This window comes from Saccopteryx bilineata, chromosome 1 (genome assembly GCF_036850765.1).
Source record: "Saccopteryx bilineata isolate mSacBil1 chromosome 1, mSacBil1_pri_phased_curated, whole genome shotgun sequence".
NCBI lineage: Eukaryota > Metazoa > Chordata > Mammalia > Chiroptera > Emballonuridae > Saccopteryx > Saccopteryx bilineata.
In genome coordinates this window covers 157,644,779-157,659,381 of record NC_089490.1, presented here as the reverse complement: position 1 = coordinate 157,659,381, position 14,603 = coordinate 157,644,779, and the positions used below count along the sequence as shown (strand labels likewise).

The window sequence follows — 14,603 nt, the reverse complement described above, 5'->3', positions numbered from 1 at the left end:
GGGCTTGCCTGGTGGATCCTGGCCCAGGGTCATACTAGAGTCTGTCTCTCCGCCTCCTCACCTCTCACTTAATAAAAAAATATATATTTTTTGCATTTTTCCGAAGCTGGAAATAGGGAGGCAGTCAGACAGACTCCCGCATGTGCCCGACTAGAATCCACCCGGCATGCCCACCAGGGGGCGATGCTCTGCCCCTCTGGGGCGTCACTCTGTTGCATCCAGAGCCATCCTAGCGCCTGAGGCAGAGGCCACAGAGACATCCTCAGCGCCCCAGCCATCTTTGCTCCAATGGAGCCTTGGCTGCGGGAAGGGAAGAGAGAGACAGAGAGGAAGGAGAGGGGGAGGGCTGGAGAAGCAGATGGGCTCTTCTCCTGTGTGCCCTGGCCAGGAATCGAACCCGGGACTCCTGCACATCAGGCTGACGCTCTACCACTGAGCCAACCGGCCAGGGCAATAAAAAAAATATTTTAAAAATTGGAATGGTACAGAGATTACTGTATTTCCCCATGTATAAGACATTCCCATATATAAGACACATCTTTTTTTTTTTTTAGATTTTATTTATTTATTTTTATTAGAGAGAGAGGGGAGAGAGAGAGAGAGGGAGAGATAAAGAGAGAACAGGGGGAGGAGCAGGAAGCATCAACTCCCATATGTGCCTTGACCAGGCAAGCCCAGGGTTTTGAACCGGTGACCTCAGTATTCCAGGTCGACGCTTTATCCACTGCGCCACCACAGGTCAGGCCTATAAGACGCATCTTAATTTTGGGGCCCGAAGTTTGAAAAAAAATGTATTACATAAACTTATTGAACTCAAATGATATTATTCATAAAATTCATACAACTCATCTGTGTGAAAAAGCGGGAAATGCAAGTAAAAAAAATCTACAACCACTGTATAAGATGCACCCAATTTTTAGACCCCAAATTTCTCGAAAAAGGGTGCATCTTATACTCGGGCAAATATGGTAGCATGGCCCTTGTGCATTGTAAAGCATTCAATTTTTTTTTTTTTTAACAGAGAGTCAAAGAGAGGGACAGATAGGGACAGACAGGAACAGAGAGAGATGAGAAGCATAAATCATCAGTTTTTCATTTTGGCACTGTAGTTCATTGATTGCTTTCTCATATGTGCCCTGATGGGGTGGGGGTGGGGGGCTACAGCAGACTGAGTAACCCCCTGCTCAAGCCAGAAACCTTGGATCCAAGCTGGTGAGCTTTTTTTTTATTTTTTATTTTTTCTGTATTTTTCTGAAGCCGGAAACAGGGAGAGACAGTCAGTCTCCCGCATGCGCCCAACCGAGCTCCACCCGGCACGCCCACCAGGGGGCGACACTCTGCCCACCAGGGGGCGATGCTTTGCCCCTCCGGGGCGCTCTGTTGCGACCAGAGCCACTCTAGCGCCTGGGGCAGAGGCCGAGGAGCCATCCCCAGCGCCTGGGCCATCTTTGCTCCAGTGGAGCCTCAGCTGCGGGAGGGGAAGAGAGAGACAGAGAGGAAGGAGAGGGGGAGGGGTGGAGAAGCAGATGGGCGCTTCTCTTCTGTGCCCTGGCCGGGAATCGAACCCGGGACTTCTGCACGCCAGGCCGATGCTCAACCACTGAGCCAACCGGCCAGGGCCGCTGGTGAGCTTTTTTTTTTTTTTTTTTTTTTTTTTTAATATTTTATTTTATTCATTTTTTTTAGAGAGGAGAGAGAGAGGGGGAGAGAGAGAGACAGAGAGAGGAGAAAGACAGGGGAAAGGAGCTGGAAGCATCAACTCCCACATGTGCCCTGACCAGGCAAGCCCAGGGTCTCGAACCGGCGACCTCAGCATTTCCGGGTCGAAGCTTCATCCACTGCGCCACCACAGGTCAGGCGCTGGTGAGCTTTTTGCTCAAACCAGATGAGCCCGCACTCAAGCTGATGGCCTCAGGGTCTCAAACCTGGGTCCTCCACATCCCAGTCCGATGCTCTATCTATTGCGCCACCACCCCGCCAGGCTAAAGCATTCAATATTTTGCTTTTCTAATATCCATGGGTGGGGAAACAGGCTGGATAAGAAAGTGCTTGAGCCTGACCAGGCGGTGACGCAGTGGATAGAGCCTCGGACTAGGATGTGGAAGGACTAGGGTTCGAGACCCTGAGGTCGCCAGCTTGAGTGCGGGCTCATCTGGTTTGGGCAAAAAAGCTCACCAGCTTGGACCCAAGGTCACTGGCTTGAGCAAAGGGTTACTCGGTTCACTGAAGGCCCGCGGTCAAAGCACATATGAGAAAGCAATCAATAAACAACTAAGGTGTCGCAATGTGCAACAAAAAACTAATGATTGACGCTTCTCATCTCTCCGTTCCTGTCTGTCTGTCCCTGTCTATCCCTCTCTCTGACTCTATAAAAAAAAAAAAAGAAAGAAAAGTGCTTGAGGGCCTTCCCATCTTCAAATCCCATTCCTAGCTCCTTCAAAAGCTAGTTTCATTTTGTATTTGCTTTACTTTTGTATTGTTCATAGATATGGAAACTGAGGCATGGATAAGCAAAGTGATTTATCCAATTGAGGACCCTCTGGATTCATACCACATCCTCAATTTCTCCTACAAAAGCTAATTCCATTCCTGTAGACTCTCCCCAGTTTGTAGGGTCTTCCCCAAGAAGACCTACTGGGATTGCAAGGTAGGGTGCACCAGGCGGAAGGTACCACCTGGACAAAGTCCTAGAACCTGAGCTGGGGAAGAGGGACAAGAACCCCACACAGCCCAACTCCTTGAGACCCAGTCCTGTCCTTCTGAGAACCTGGAGATGTGTTCCATCTGCAGATGGAAACCTCGGAGTTTGTTACTCAAATATCTCCTTTTGTCCTCCTTCCTAGCCATTTGGGTTTCTGTTCTTTAGCATCTACCTTTAGAACTATTTAAATGCATGTTTAAATGGAATATAGCATTTAGAACTATAAAATGGAATACATGCATTTAGAACTATTTAAATGCATGTTAAAGCCCTGGCCGGTTGGCTCGGTAGAGCGTCGGCCTGGCGTGCAGGAGTCCCAGGTTCGATTCCTGGCCAGGGCACACAGGAGAAGCGCCCATCTGCTTCTCCACCCCTCCCCCTCTCCTTCCTCTCTGTCTCTCTCTTCCCCTCCGGCAGCCAGCCAAGGCTCCACTGGAGCAAAGTTTGCCCGGGCGCTGAGGATGGCTCTGTGGCCTCTGCCTCAGGCACTAGAATGGCTCTGACTGCGGCAGAGCGATGCCCCAAGATGGGCAGAGCATCGCCCCCTGGTGGGCATGTCGGGTGGATCCCGGTGGGGCGCATGTGGGAGTCTATCTGACTGCCTCCCCGTTTCCAGCTTCGGAAAAATACAAAAAAATTAAAAAAAAAAAAAAGTGCATGTTAAAATGGAATACCCACTGGTTTTCAACACAGTGGTCTGATAAAAGGAACTAGGCTCCTTGGAGAAATACACCAGTCCAGCCCAAGCATCATGTGATAGCAGAAAGTCAGAACTGTGCTCAAGAAATAGAAACGTCATAATGATAGGGCTCCCTAAAGAGGCAGAGGAGCCCAATAAGAGCTCCCAGCAGCCAAATACGGAATAATTTCTGCAACAAAATTAAGTAATACTGCATTGTAACCCAGAGTAGGAAGTAAATACGTATTCCTCCACAGTGATGTAAATGATTGAATAAATGCATACCTGGGGGAGAAGAGACAAACTTCCTCTGCTAAATTCCCCATGATTAATGTAGATTCTCCATCCTTAGGGAGGTGGAGCTAAGGGACACCAGAGCCACTAGGAGCTGGGAGAGGTAGGGAGGACTCTCCCTAGAGCCTCTGGAAGAAGCAAGGCCTTCCAGCCCTTTGAGTTTGGACTTGCGGCCTCCAGAACTGGGAGACGATAATCCCCTGTTGTTTCAGCCTCAGTGTGGGTTCTTTTATTGCATTGTGCATGTTTTGTACTGGCTGCCCCAGGAACCGCACACAAGTGACTTTTTGAAGGTCCTGCAACTGGGAAGTGGTGAAGCTGAGGTTTGAGCCAGGGCAGCAGAGCCAAGGCCCAAATGCTTCCAATAATCTCCACAGCACCTGCCTCACCCTCTGGGTCTATCATAACACAAAGCTCCTTCCCCAGGCCTGCAGCCCTCAGTGTCTAGGACCCAAGTGCATCCTGAGCGCCTATTGTATCCCCTAAAAGAAAACCCTATATCTGGAGACCAGAGCACCAGAAATTTATTAAATTCTCCACTTTTCTCAAAGTGCAATAAGCCATACACACGAGAGGCGGGGGGAGTCCCCAGCCCTGCTTTTGTGGCCCAGGTTAGGGTGACCAGCCTGAAGACACCCAAAGCAACAGGCAGAGTCAGGCTGGGGGTATGGGGGAGATGAGGAGACATGGAGAGAGGAACATGGCAGTGGGAGGGCAGAGGCTTCTGGCTGGAAGTCCCAGACCTCCAGAATGAATAGAGGGGAGAAAAGTTGGGGGAAGGGGTTATAGAGCAGGCAGGGCCCCAAGAGCCACCAAAAAGCACCAGGGGAGGAAAACACACATTTCAAAAAGAGGATAAAACCAGCCTTTAAGACGCAGCTTCGGTCCTGGGTCACAGGACACCAGCATGCATATGCACACGCACACACACATAATGCTCCTAGGATGAGGGCAGCACCCCAGAGACCCCCCAATTCTAGCCAGAAAATTGGGAGCGAGATCAAGCAGGGACTAGAACAAAGCCCCTGATTTATCAGTTGGGGCAAATATTTGGTTTTTCTTCCCAAAAGGAATTTAAAAATCTACAACACATCATGCCGGATTAATTAAAAGTGATAAAAACCTAGCCTCTTCTTCCTTGCTTAATCTTCAGACTGGGCTGGAAAACCTGACTGAAGAAGGAAAATAGAATTGAACAGGCCAGGTCTCCCCACCCAAATACAAGTCCCAGAGTGGGGAGCTATGGGCCCAGGATAGCCTGGGGCAGGTCCAGCTGCCAGCATTTACCTGGAAGAGCTGGGATGAGATGGGGCCAGGGTGAGAGTACCACCCCAAGGGGGAGAGCACATATCCAAGGACAACTTCTAAAAATAACAAACATTTTGGTGGATGTTTGGGAAGTTTTGATGGGACGTGGGGGCAGGTGGGCTGGCATCAGCTACGTTGCTCCAGGTAAGCAGACAGGAGCAGCCCTGGGGGCAGGAAGTCCAGATGCCGATTGCTGACCTTCATCTGCCTCTTGCCCTCTAGGTCGGCACCTGCAAGAGGCAGGGATGAAAGGAATGCAAGAGTCATGGCAACATAGGTGCCATGCCCATGGCCCTTCTTTGCTGTAGGTTCTGATGGCAAGCTGGCACTTGGAGTCTGGCTGACCATGACAGCCTCACGAGAACAGATACAGCTCTATGACATCCTACATCTGCAACCTGTTTCATCTACATCTGCAACCTGTTTCATCTACATCTGCAACCTGTTTCATCCTTTCTGTTCCTTATCCCATGTTCAGATGGACGCACTGACACACACAGGCCGGAGGCCAAGGGGTACATTCACAGCCCTGAACAAGTGTACTGCCTCCCTAGTTGCCTGCTTCCATCCCTGCCCTAGGATGACTGTGAAGCAGTCCCACCTGAAGGCTTCTGCCTGGCTGTTCCCTCTCCCCTGCTCCCTATCTTGACAGGGCCCCTTCTCCTGTGTTCAGGCAACACCTGGACTCCAGCAGAGAAGCACCCTCAGCCCAGCCCCTCCCTCCTGAATCTATAGTTACAAAGACAAGTAGGAGGGCTGCTCTTCTACCAAGGGATGAACCATCCTGGGGTTGCCATGAGAACTGTCTCCTCCACAACTCTGGGCAGAAAACAGGCAGAAAGATAGGAGTGGAGAGTGAGGACCCAATAGGGCACCCAGGGCTGGCAATGGCCTGCAGGCACCCTCCCTGAGGGGTTGTGTTCTGAGACTGCCCCCCTTTGTAAGTGGGGACACAGGCCCCCGGATGGTGTACTGTACTTGCCAGAAATCATGTGTGGCACAGTGGAGGGGAGTATGGTTAAATGAGGGCCCTGAAGACACTGGGGTCTCCTCATCTTATCTTGGGGACCATCAAGGCTCAGCTTTATCACCCCCACATAGGCCCCTCTCTACCCCTGGCCCTGAAGATGTGGATGGAGGGGGTCTGTGTCTACAGTGTCACACAGTGTGGAGCCAGGACCACAGGAACCTCTGATGAATTAATGCATCTCACTACCACCACTTTGCTCAAGCTGTCTCCCCCCACCGCCAAGGCTCCTGTTGAGTAAGCAGACACTATGTAGCCTTGACTTCCTTGGGCAGAATTGGCTCACTTAGGAAGGTCCAAGGGGCTGCCAGGACTTACTGGCTGAGATGAGGTCCATATACTGACAGACAGCATGGAGTAGCAGCCTCTCGAAGCTGTGGAGGAATGGGCAGTGAATAGCCATGGGTCGGAACCAGCCACCCTGGGATCTGGCTGTGCTTGCCCCCACCAGTCACCTGTTGTCCAGCATGGCTGTGTACACAGCCTGGGGGGACACAGAAAAGAACCTCAACAGCCGCTCCTCCCAGGTCTCCAGTGTTTCCTGCAGGAGAGACAGGCCCGAGGGCCAGACTGACTGTGATCTTGGCCAGGTTGTCCAGGCCCTCATATCCAGGACAGCCTCCAGAGCTCTAAGTCTTAGGTATAATGTGACCTCTGACAGGCAACATGAGGCTACTTAACTGGTTCCAAGAATTCCAGGCATTCAGAAATCTTTTATATTTTTGAATGCCTATACTTTCTGTCTAGTGAACTCCTACACATCCTGTAGTGCCCACCTTCATTGCCCTTGACACCCCCACCCACAAGGAGAGCCCTTGACCAGCTCTAGGTCCTGCATGCTGATCACACTGGTATGTATCCTGTCTTGTTTCCAACCCAGCACATGCACTAGATAACTGGTGCCCCATCATGCCACCCCAGTTGAAAAGTTGAGACAGCCAAGTGAGAAAAGACTGGCCAGCCTGGTACTCACCATGGGGATGCGGCTCCTCTTGAGAATGGCTCGCAGGCGCCGGCTGATGCGCTGGAAACACTCTCGGGGGGTGTAGGCCGGGTCTTCTGTAAGAATCCAACGCTTAGGGCAGCAGCTGAAGCAAACTGCCCGCCTGCCCCTGCCAAGCTCCTCCCCACCTATCCCCAGTCTTGCCCTACACACTAGGCCAGGCCTCTATTCATGTGTCTGGTCCCTCTACCCCACATGCAGAGCTCACCTCTCCTCTGGTCTTCCCCCCGGTTAGGCCCCCTCCTCCGTGTCTTGCTCTTGGCCTCATCTTCTAGGTATTGGAGGACCCGCTCTTGCTCCTCCCCAGAGCGGTTCATGAAGTCATTCCAGACCTGGAACAGAGGCAGGCAGGTCCTGGGCTAATGACAGTACATTTCTGGGCCTCAGGTTCCTCATCTGGCCAACACACACAGGGGGCCACAAAGTACATGGAAATACTCCTTGTGGACACCTTTGCCTGCCAGTTCATGGGGCACATGCAGACCCACTCCTCTGGAGAAGGATATCTCTATGGGTGAACAGATGAATCATGGGTGCTAGGAGGTTCTGGTGGAGACCTTGAGGGAGATCGAAGGGGGCATTTATCAAAGGACCAAAGGTGGGCGGGTATTCTTGGTAGAGGCACTAGCACAGGCACTGCCTGGTGGTGGGAGTCAGAACAGAAACACAGAGGCCAGTGTGGCTGGAGCAGAGAAGGGAGTGGAGCGAGGGGGTAGAGGGCCCCACCTTTACATAGGTCTCATTGTTGCAGGCCTCAGCAAAGATGCCAGGTGCTGCAGGGGGTGCCAGGTCCCCATCCTCTGGACCAAGTGTTTCTCCGTCTGTCTCCAGCAGGGTCAGGAGGTACTTGGCTAGATGGAAACAGATGGTCTCTGGGCTGGGATGTGGCATTTGGGGCCCCCAGGCTCCATGGAGACCCGCAGACCATCTTTCCTCCTACCCTCTAAATATATGGTTTATACTCTGGCTACAACAGCCTCCTCACATCCACGCTCCAGCTATTTTTCCCAGAAGGCACAGAAACCATCTCCAGAACTCCTCCTAACTCTCCCTGCCTTATTGAACTCCTACACACCCTTTAAAGCCGCAGCTCCAATGCCCAAAGCTCCCTCTAGCCTAGCCTCAGTATTCCCCAGCTCAGGGCCAGGCTCATAGTAAGGGCAACAGATAATTCCAACATGCACACCATTCTCATCTGAGTCCTAGGAACCCCCAGGAAGTACCCCTGAACCCTGCTCACTGTTTTCCAGGCGCTGGAGGCTCTTCCGCCCTTTGGCCTTGGGCACAAGGTCTGAGTTCCGCACAGCCTGGTTGATGAAGTGCTGCTTCCGCTTGGAGGCTGAGAACCTCTTCACTTGGGAACCAGCTAGAGTGGGCAGGCATCCCGAAAAGTGCCTGTGGGCCAGAGTTGGGGCAGAGGGCAGTCCTCAGGGCCAAGATAAGCCAGTACCCTCAGGCAGAACCCTACCATTGCCATTTAACTGCTTGTCATCCCCTGCTTGGTTTCCCTCAGCAGCAGGGAGCTCACCCTCTGCCAGGTGTGTATCCCTGGACCCTAAAAATTTCATTTTGTTTCATTGTCACATCACTTGAAAGGCAGGCATAACTGTGAGGACAGGTTAGCAAACTGAGGCTCAGAGAAGAGAATACACTTGCCTGAATTCACAAATTGTGTGGGTGGCTAAGGAAAGCAGTTCCTCCCTCCCCCAGGCTTCCAGATTTTAGCCCCAGCCAGCTGATGAGGCCCAGAGTATACGAGATTTGAACACCACCATCCTCTGGGATTTCTTAAAGACTTTATTTACCTGAGCACAGCTGCTTCATGCCCTTGGACACCCCCACACACAATGTGCCCAGGGACCAGGACCAGGGAGGGGACTAGAGTGTCCCCTCACCCCACCCCCGACCCCACAGCTAATCTGGCCTCTTCCAGAGCAAGTGGCATTAACTATGGAAATGGATTAACAGTGCCAAGACTCCTGCTGGGGACTTCAAGGCCAGGTGCAGTGGAACAGCAGGGGACTCTTAGATAAACTTCCTGGCAAAGAGAAGTTGCGGGGCCTTCAGGCCTTCCTTCCTGGTCAGCCACTAACAACCCCAAACCGTAGGATGGTCCTTGCTGGGATCAGAAACCCTCACCCTGTGGACTGATGGTAGATTCTAGCCCTTAGAGAGTCTGGGGTCCCCCTCCCCATGTTCTAACTCCCTCCCCTCCCCATGTCCTAACTCCCTCCCCTTCATTCACTCTACTTCAGTCATCTCCTGCTGCTCTGCCAGTAAGCCAGATACAGTCCCACCTCTGGTTCTTTGCACTGGCTGTGCCCACTGCCTGGGGCACAGTCTCTTAAACTCTGAATGGCTCACTTCCTTTTGGCTTCTGTTGAAACCTCCTTAGTGAGGCTGCAACCTCTTCCATTTAATACCTTACTCCTTTGGCTTTCTGATCACCATACATTCTATTCCACTGATGACTGCTCACATCTCCTGCTAGATCATAACCTCTGCTTGAGCACTCACAGCCATGCCTGGCACACAGTAGGTGCTCAAAAAATAACTGTTGGATCAGATGTCCTGGAAAATCCCTGTGGCTGCCTATGAGTATGGGAGAAGACATTCAAAGCCAAAAGAAGTTGGATAGGCACCCTCCACTGGGAACCCAGTCCCCATCTGCTTGGTTTCCTCCTGTGATGGGGATCTCACCCCCTCAGCCACATCAATAATCACCCTGGGTTGAGAGCATTCACATATCAAGTCAGCACAGGATCCAACCTGAGAGTTGCTCCCTAGAGGCCCAAGCACCCTCACCAGAAGCCCCAGATTCACCCATGTCTTCCCTGGGGCTCCAGTGTCTATGTCACTATTCTAGGAGCTGGACAGAGTCCAAGATGGCAGCCTGGTTGGGTCGATAACAGAAGCTACATGGGGGGGGAGGGCTGTCAGAAGACATCAGAGCAGGCAGGACTCAGTGAGAGAGTTCCAACACTCAGGGCATGGGGTTCTGAGAAATAGGGCTTCCCAACACCTTCAGAATAGGAACAGAACAAACACTTGAACCTGAGTCTGAACAGAGCACCCACAACAAAAGCAAGCCTCCTGCTTCATTTGTGGGTCCACAAAGATCCTTGGTGGACTCCTCAGACCAAAGCCCACTTAACTAAGACCCAACCAGCCCCTTCCATGTTCCACCACCATCCATGGCTCCCCAACACCCTCATGGCAAGGCCCAGCTCTTCCTTGACCTGGCATTGGAGGCCCTGCCTGTCCTGTACCACATGGTCTGTATCTGGTCCTACAGGCATTAGGGGGCTTAGTACCCTCTTGTGGATCTCAAGCTCTGAGCTGAGCCCTGGAAAGTGAGTCCCCCATTAATTCAAGCATGCTAACTTCAACCAGATTCCAGCAGGAGATAAGAAACATGTGACCTGGGTAGGTGGGATAGGGAGTATAGGTATGAGGGGCCTGAATCCCCACTCAAGACATAGGGAGGATCAGGCATAAAAGGGGCATGGCACAATTATCCTGCAAGTCAGATCTGTAATAAAGGCTGGGTTGATGGGTGTTGGATCTTGGTATGAACTTTATATAAAAAATCTCCAGCCTGACCAGGTGGTGGCGCAGTGGATAGAGCGTCGGACTGGGATACGAAAGGACCCAGGTTCGAGACCCGGAGGTCGCCAGCTTGAGCGTGGACTCATCTGGCTTGAGCAAAGAGCTCACCAGCTTGGACCCACGGTCGCTGGCTCCAGCAGGGGGTTACTCGGTCTGCTGAAGGCCCACGGTCAAGGCACATGTGAGAAAGCAATCAATGAATAACTAAGAAGTCGCAATGCGCAACAAGAAACTGATGATTGATGCTTCTCATCTCTCTCCGTTCCTGTCTGTCTGTCCCTGTCTATCTCTGCCTCTGTGTAAAAAAAAAAAAAAAAAAAAAAAAAAAAAAAAAAAAAAAAAATCTCTACAGCCTGACCAGGCGGTGGCGTAGTGGATGGAGCGACGGACTGGGATGCAGAGGACCCAGGTTCGAGACCCCGAGGTCGCCAGCTTGAGCGTGGGCTCATCTGGTTTGAGCAAAAAAAAAAAAAGCTCACCAGCTTGGACCCAAGGTCACTGGCTCGAGCAAGGGGTTTCTCAGTCTGCTGTAGCCCCACGGTCAAGGCACATATGAGAAAGCAATCAGTGAACAACTAAGGTGTCGCAAGGAAAGACTAATGATTGATGCTTCTCATCTCTCTCCGTTCCTGTCTGTCCCTATCTATCCCTCTCTCTGTCTCTGTAAAAATAATAATAATAATAATAGTAATAATAATAAAATAAAATGAGCCATATTTCTAAAAAAAAAAAAATCTCTACAGGCCCTGGCCAGTTGGCTAAGTGGATAGAGCACTGGCTCAGCATGCAGCTGTGCCGGGGTCAAACACCAGTCAGGGTACACATGAGAAGCAATCATTTGCTTCTCTTCCCTTCCCTCTCTCCCTTCTCTCTTTTTTCTCCACTTGCAGCCTTTGGCTTAATTGGTTCAGTGTTGGCCTGGGGTACTGAGGATAGTTCAGTTGGTCAGAGCGTTGGCCTCAGGCACTGAGGACAGTTGGTTGATATGAGCATAGGCCCTAGATGGGAGTTGCTGAGTGGATCCTGGTTGGGGAGCATTCAGGAATCTGTCTGTTTCCCCTCCTCTCACTTAAAAAAAAAAATCTTTATATGCAAAACACCAATGCCTGACCCCATCTGTCCCCTGGGTGCTTCCTCTGTTCTGGCCACATGGGTCCCTTCATGTGCTTCAAACTAGCCAGAAACAATCCACTTCAGGATATTTGCATGTGCTGAGCCCTCTGTCTGAAGCACCCTTTCTCAGCTCTCTCTGGTCTCTGCTCAAATGTCACTTCCCTAAAAGTTGCCCCACCCCCCACTAGCCCAATCAGCCCTGTTTGCCTGCTTCACCAGTTGGCATCCAAAATCAGCTGGCCCATGTATGTGTTTACTCCTTAATCCTCACCTTCCTTGCTAGACCTGTGCAAAGAGGACCCCGGATGAGGATGAGATTGTCTTGGTCTCTGCTGTGTCCCCAATACAGGCCCACAGCAGGTGCTCAATAGCTGTTTGTTTACACATCTAAAGGTCAGTTCATCTGTTCCCTGTGTCACCCAAAGAGACTAATTTACAGATGGGGAAACTGAAGACTCAGACAGGGCACCTGAGGCTTTCTAAACCCACAGTCCTCAGGAAATGTGTGCAGAGTGGACAGGCCCAATGGTGAATAGTTGCTAAGTTAAGTTGGATTTGGGGAGAACCAGACCCCATTGCTCCCAATTCTGTCTGCTCTCTGAAATGGGAATTTTGACATCCACTGCCCTGGGCAAAAATCACCTTCTCTGACCTGTCCCTCCCCCAGGAACCAGAAAGAAGAACTTACTTCCCTAACAGGAAATGCGCGCTCAGGGCAGAGGTGACTCAGACTAGGTGGGGCCAACTGGGCACCCCCCAACAGTGGGTACACCCCCCAAAATGCTGCGTTAGGGGCACTCTGTGATCTGCGGTAGGGATCAGAGGTACACACCTGGTAGGTAAATACCTACTTTGCTTGGTTAAGGCCCCTCAGGTAAATACCCACATCTGCAGAAACCAGTATGGCCTCTGGTAAATGCCCAGAGGAGATAATAACATAAGATAATAACAAATAACAATAAAGTAATAATAAATATAATAATAAAGTAATAATTTTAAAAAATTAAATGGCTCTGGGCCCTGGCCAGTTGGCTCAGTGGTAGAGCGTCGGCCACTTCTGGCGTGCAGAAGTCCCGGGTTCGATTCCCGGCCAGGGCACACAGGAGAAGCGCCCATCTGCTTCTCCACCCCCCCCCCTTCCTCTCTGTCTCTCTCTTCCCCTCCCGCAGCAAGGCTCCATTGGAGCAAAGATGGCCGGGCGCTGGGGATGGCTCCTTGGCCTCTGCCCCAGGCGCTAGAGTAGCTCTGGTCTCAACAGAGCGACGCCCCCAGAGGGGCAGAGCATCGCCCCCTGGTGGGCGTGCCGGGTGAATCCCGGTCGGGCGCATGCGGGAGTCTGTCTCTCCCCGTTTCCAGCTTAAGTAAAATACAAAAAATAATAATAAAATTAAAAATTAAATGGCTCTGGCTGTTACAGCGTCATCCTGAAACATCAAAGTTGCCAGTTCCATCCCTGGTCAGCACCCCTAAGGGAAGCAACCAATGAATGCACCAATAAGTGGAACAACAAATGAATACTTTTCTCTCACTCTCCCTCTCTCCCTTCCTCTCTGTCTCTCTAAAGCAACCAATTAAAAAATAATAATAATGAAATAATAAAGGTCCTTTTAAAATAATAAAACTAAAATAATTAAGATTTTAAGATAATTAAAGAATGGACACTACCGGACTGGGCACTTCGGGGCTACAGGGTCACTGACCTTAACCACTCTGAGAAGAGGCCATTGTTATCTCATTTTACAAATGGGGAAACTGAGGCACAGAAGGGTGGATCACACAGGTTTCTGCGTAAAGATCAGGGTTCAAAGGAAATCTGCGACCCAAGGGATCTACACTCATAAGGGGGGGAGGATATCGACACCCATATGGGGTCACTCCACTTGCTTCCAGTCTCTCCTTCCCCAGACAGACAGGCCCCTGTTGCCCAGGTTTTTTTTTTGTTTTTTTTTAAGATTTTATTTATTTATTATAGAGAGGGGGGGGAGGAGCAGGAAGCATCAACTCCCATATGTGCCTTGACCAGGCAAGCCCAGGGTTTTGAACCGGCAACCTCAGTATTTCCAGGTTGATGCTTTATCCACTGCGCCACCACAGGTCAGGATGTTGCCCAGGTTTTAAGCACCCTCTCCGGTTAATCTGGGTTTGTAGCTGGAAATAAACCATAGCTCCGTGCACTCAGGAGGGGAGCTGATAACTCAGGCGGGGATCCAGCCCTGGCAGTGAGGTGAATATTCAGCCAGGGTATTGGGGACAGGAACACTGCGTGTGAATAAAAGCCAGGGACACCGTACAGCGGCTGCCTCACCCGAGCGGTAACAGGCGCACAGGACCCCCGGATGGTTTAGTACCCGGGACTCCAGGGCCCTGGGGGTCCTTAACCCACAACCGGGTATGCCCCTCCACACTAGCAAATACCCAAGGGCGGCGGGAATGGGATCTCCCCCGGTAAACACGGGCTAACAATAAGCTCCTCCACCTCCACCCGCGTCTAGGGGGGTGTCACCGAGGAAAAGGGGCGGGGCGGGCCTGGGGCTGCGTCTGGGGGGGTTGAGGGGAGGGAGCCCCATAGCCCCGGTGGGTGGTGCGCCCCGCCCGCTCCACCGGCTCACAGCGTCCGCCGACCGCCCGGAACGATCCCCGCAGTCGCTTCCTCTGAGCCACCCTCGGGGTTCTCCAGTGCGACCATGGCTCGAGTGTCGCCTTCGCCGCCGCCACCCGGCAAGGCCTTCTCGGGGCCGGGCAGGAAGTGACGGACGCCCGGAGGCGGGCCGGGGCGGATCTTGGAGGCTGGCCGCGCCGCTCGGGGACCGCCGCCAAGAAGGCGGCCAGCCCTCGGGCTGCAGTTGGAGGAGCCACCCACCTCCTGGGG

The 14,603-nt window shown here is 51.8% G+C and overlaps 1 protein-coding gene and 1 non-coding gene across 3 annotated transcripts; both read right to left on the bottom strand.

Annotated features, from left to right (window-relative positions):
• Positions 1-376: 376 nt before the first annotated feature.
• On the bottom strand, positions 377-452 carry TRNAI-GAU (transfer RNA isoleucine (anticodon GAU)). The gene has a single exon. It is a non-coding gene; the product is annotated as a tRNA-Ile (tRNA).
• A 3,724-nt stretch (positions 453-4,176) lies between these two features.
• R3HDM4 (R3H domain containing 4) lies at positions 4,177-14,473 on the bottom strand. 2 transcript variants are annotated; one of them, XM_066278003.1, is made up of 8 exons: positions 14,344-14,473; positions 8,253-8,407; positions 7,739-7,863; positions 7,221-7,344; positions 6,983-7,068; positions 6,465-6,550; positions 6,328-6,383; positions 4,177-5,212 (listed from the first exon to the last, which is right to left on the bottom strand). In XM_066278003.1, exons 1-8 carry the CDS (start codon positions 14,418-14,420, stop codon positions 5,109-5,111), a joined length of 813 nt encoding a protein of 270 aa, XP_066134100.1. In that variant the 5' UTR covers positions 14,421-14,473; the 3' UTR covers positions 4,177-5,108. The 2 variants fall into 2 exon arrangements, with proteins under 2 accessions (XP_066134100.1, XP_066134110.1); XM_066278013.1 differs by having other exon boundaries at positions 6,983-7,065.
• Positions 14,474-14,603: the final 130 nt, after the last annotated feature.

What these genes read in the sequence shown, in the direction of transcription:
- R3HDM4 (XM_066278003.1), bottom strand. Translation starts at nt 14,420, where the DNA reads ATGGTCGCACTGGAGAACCCCGAGGGTGGCTCAGAGGAAGCGACTGCG. An exon ending in ACAATGAGACCTATGTAAAG is followed by an intron (nt 7,345 to 7,738) that starts GTGGGGCCCTCT and finishes CCTCTGTTCCAG; the next exon opens with GTCTGGAATGACTTCATGAA. An exon ending in GGGGGAAGACCAGAGGAGAG is followed by an intron (nt 7,069 to 7,220) that starts GTGAGCTCTGCA and finishes GGATTCTTACAG; the next exon opens with AAGACCCGGCCTACACCCCC.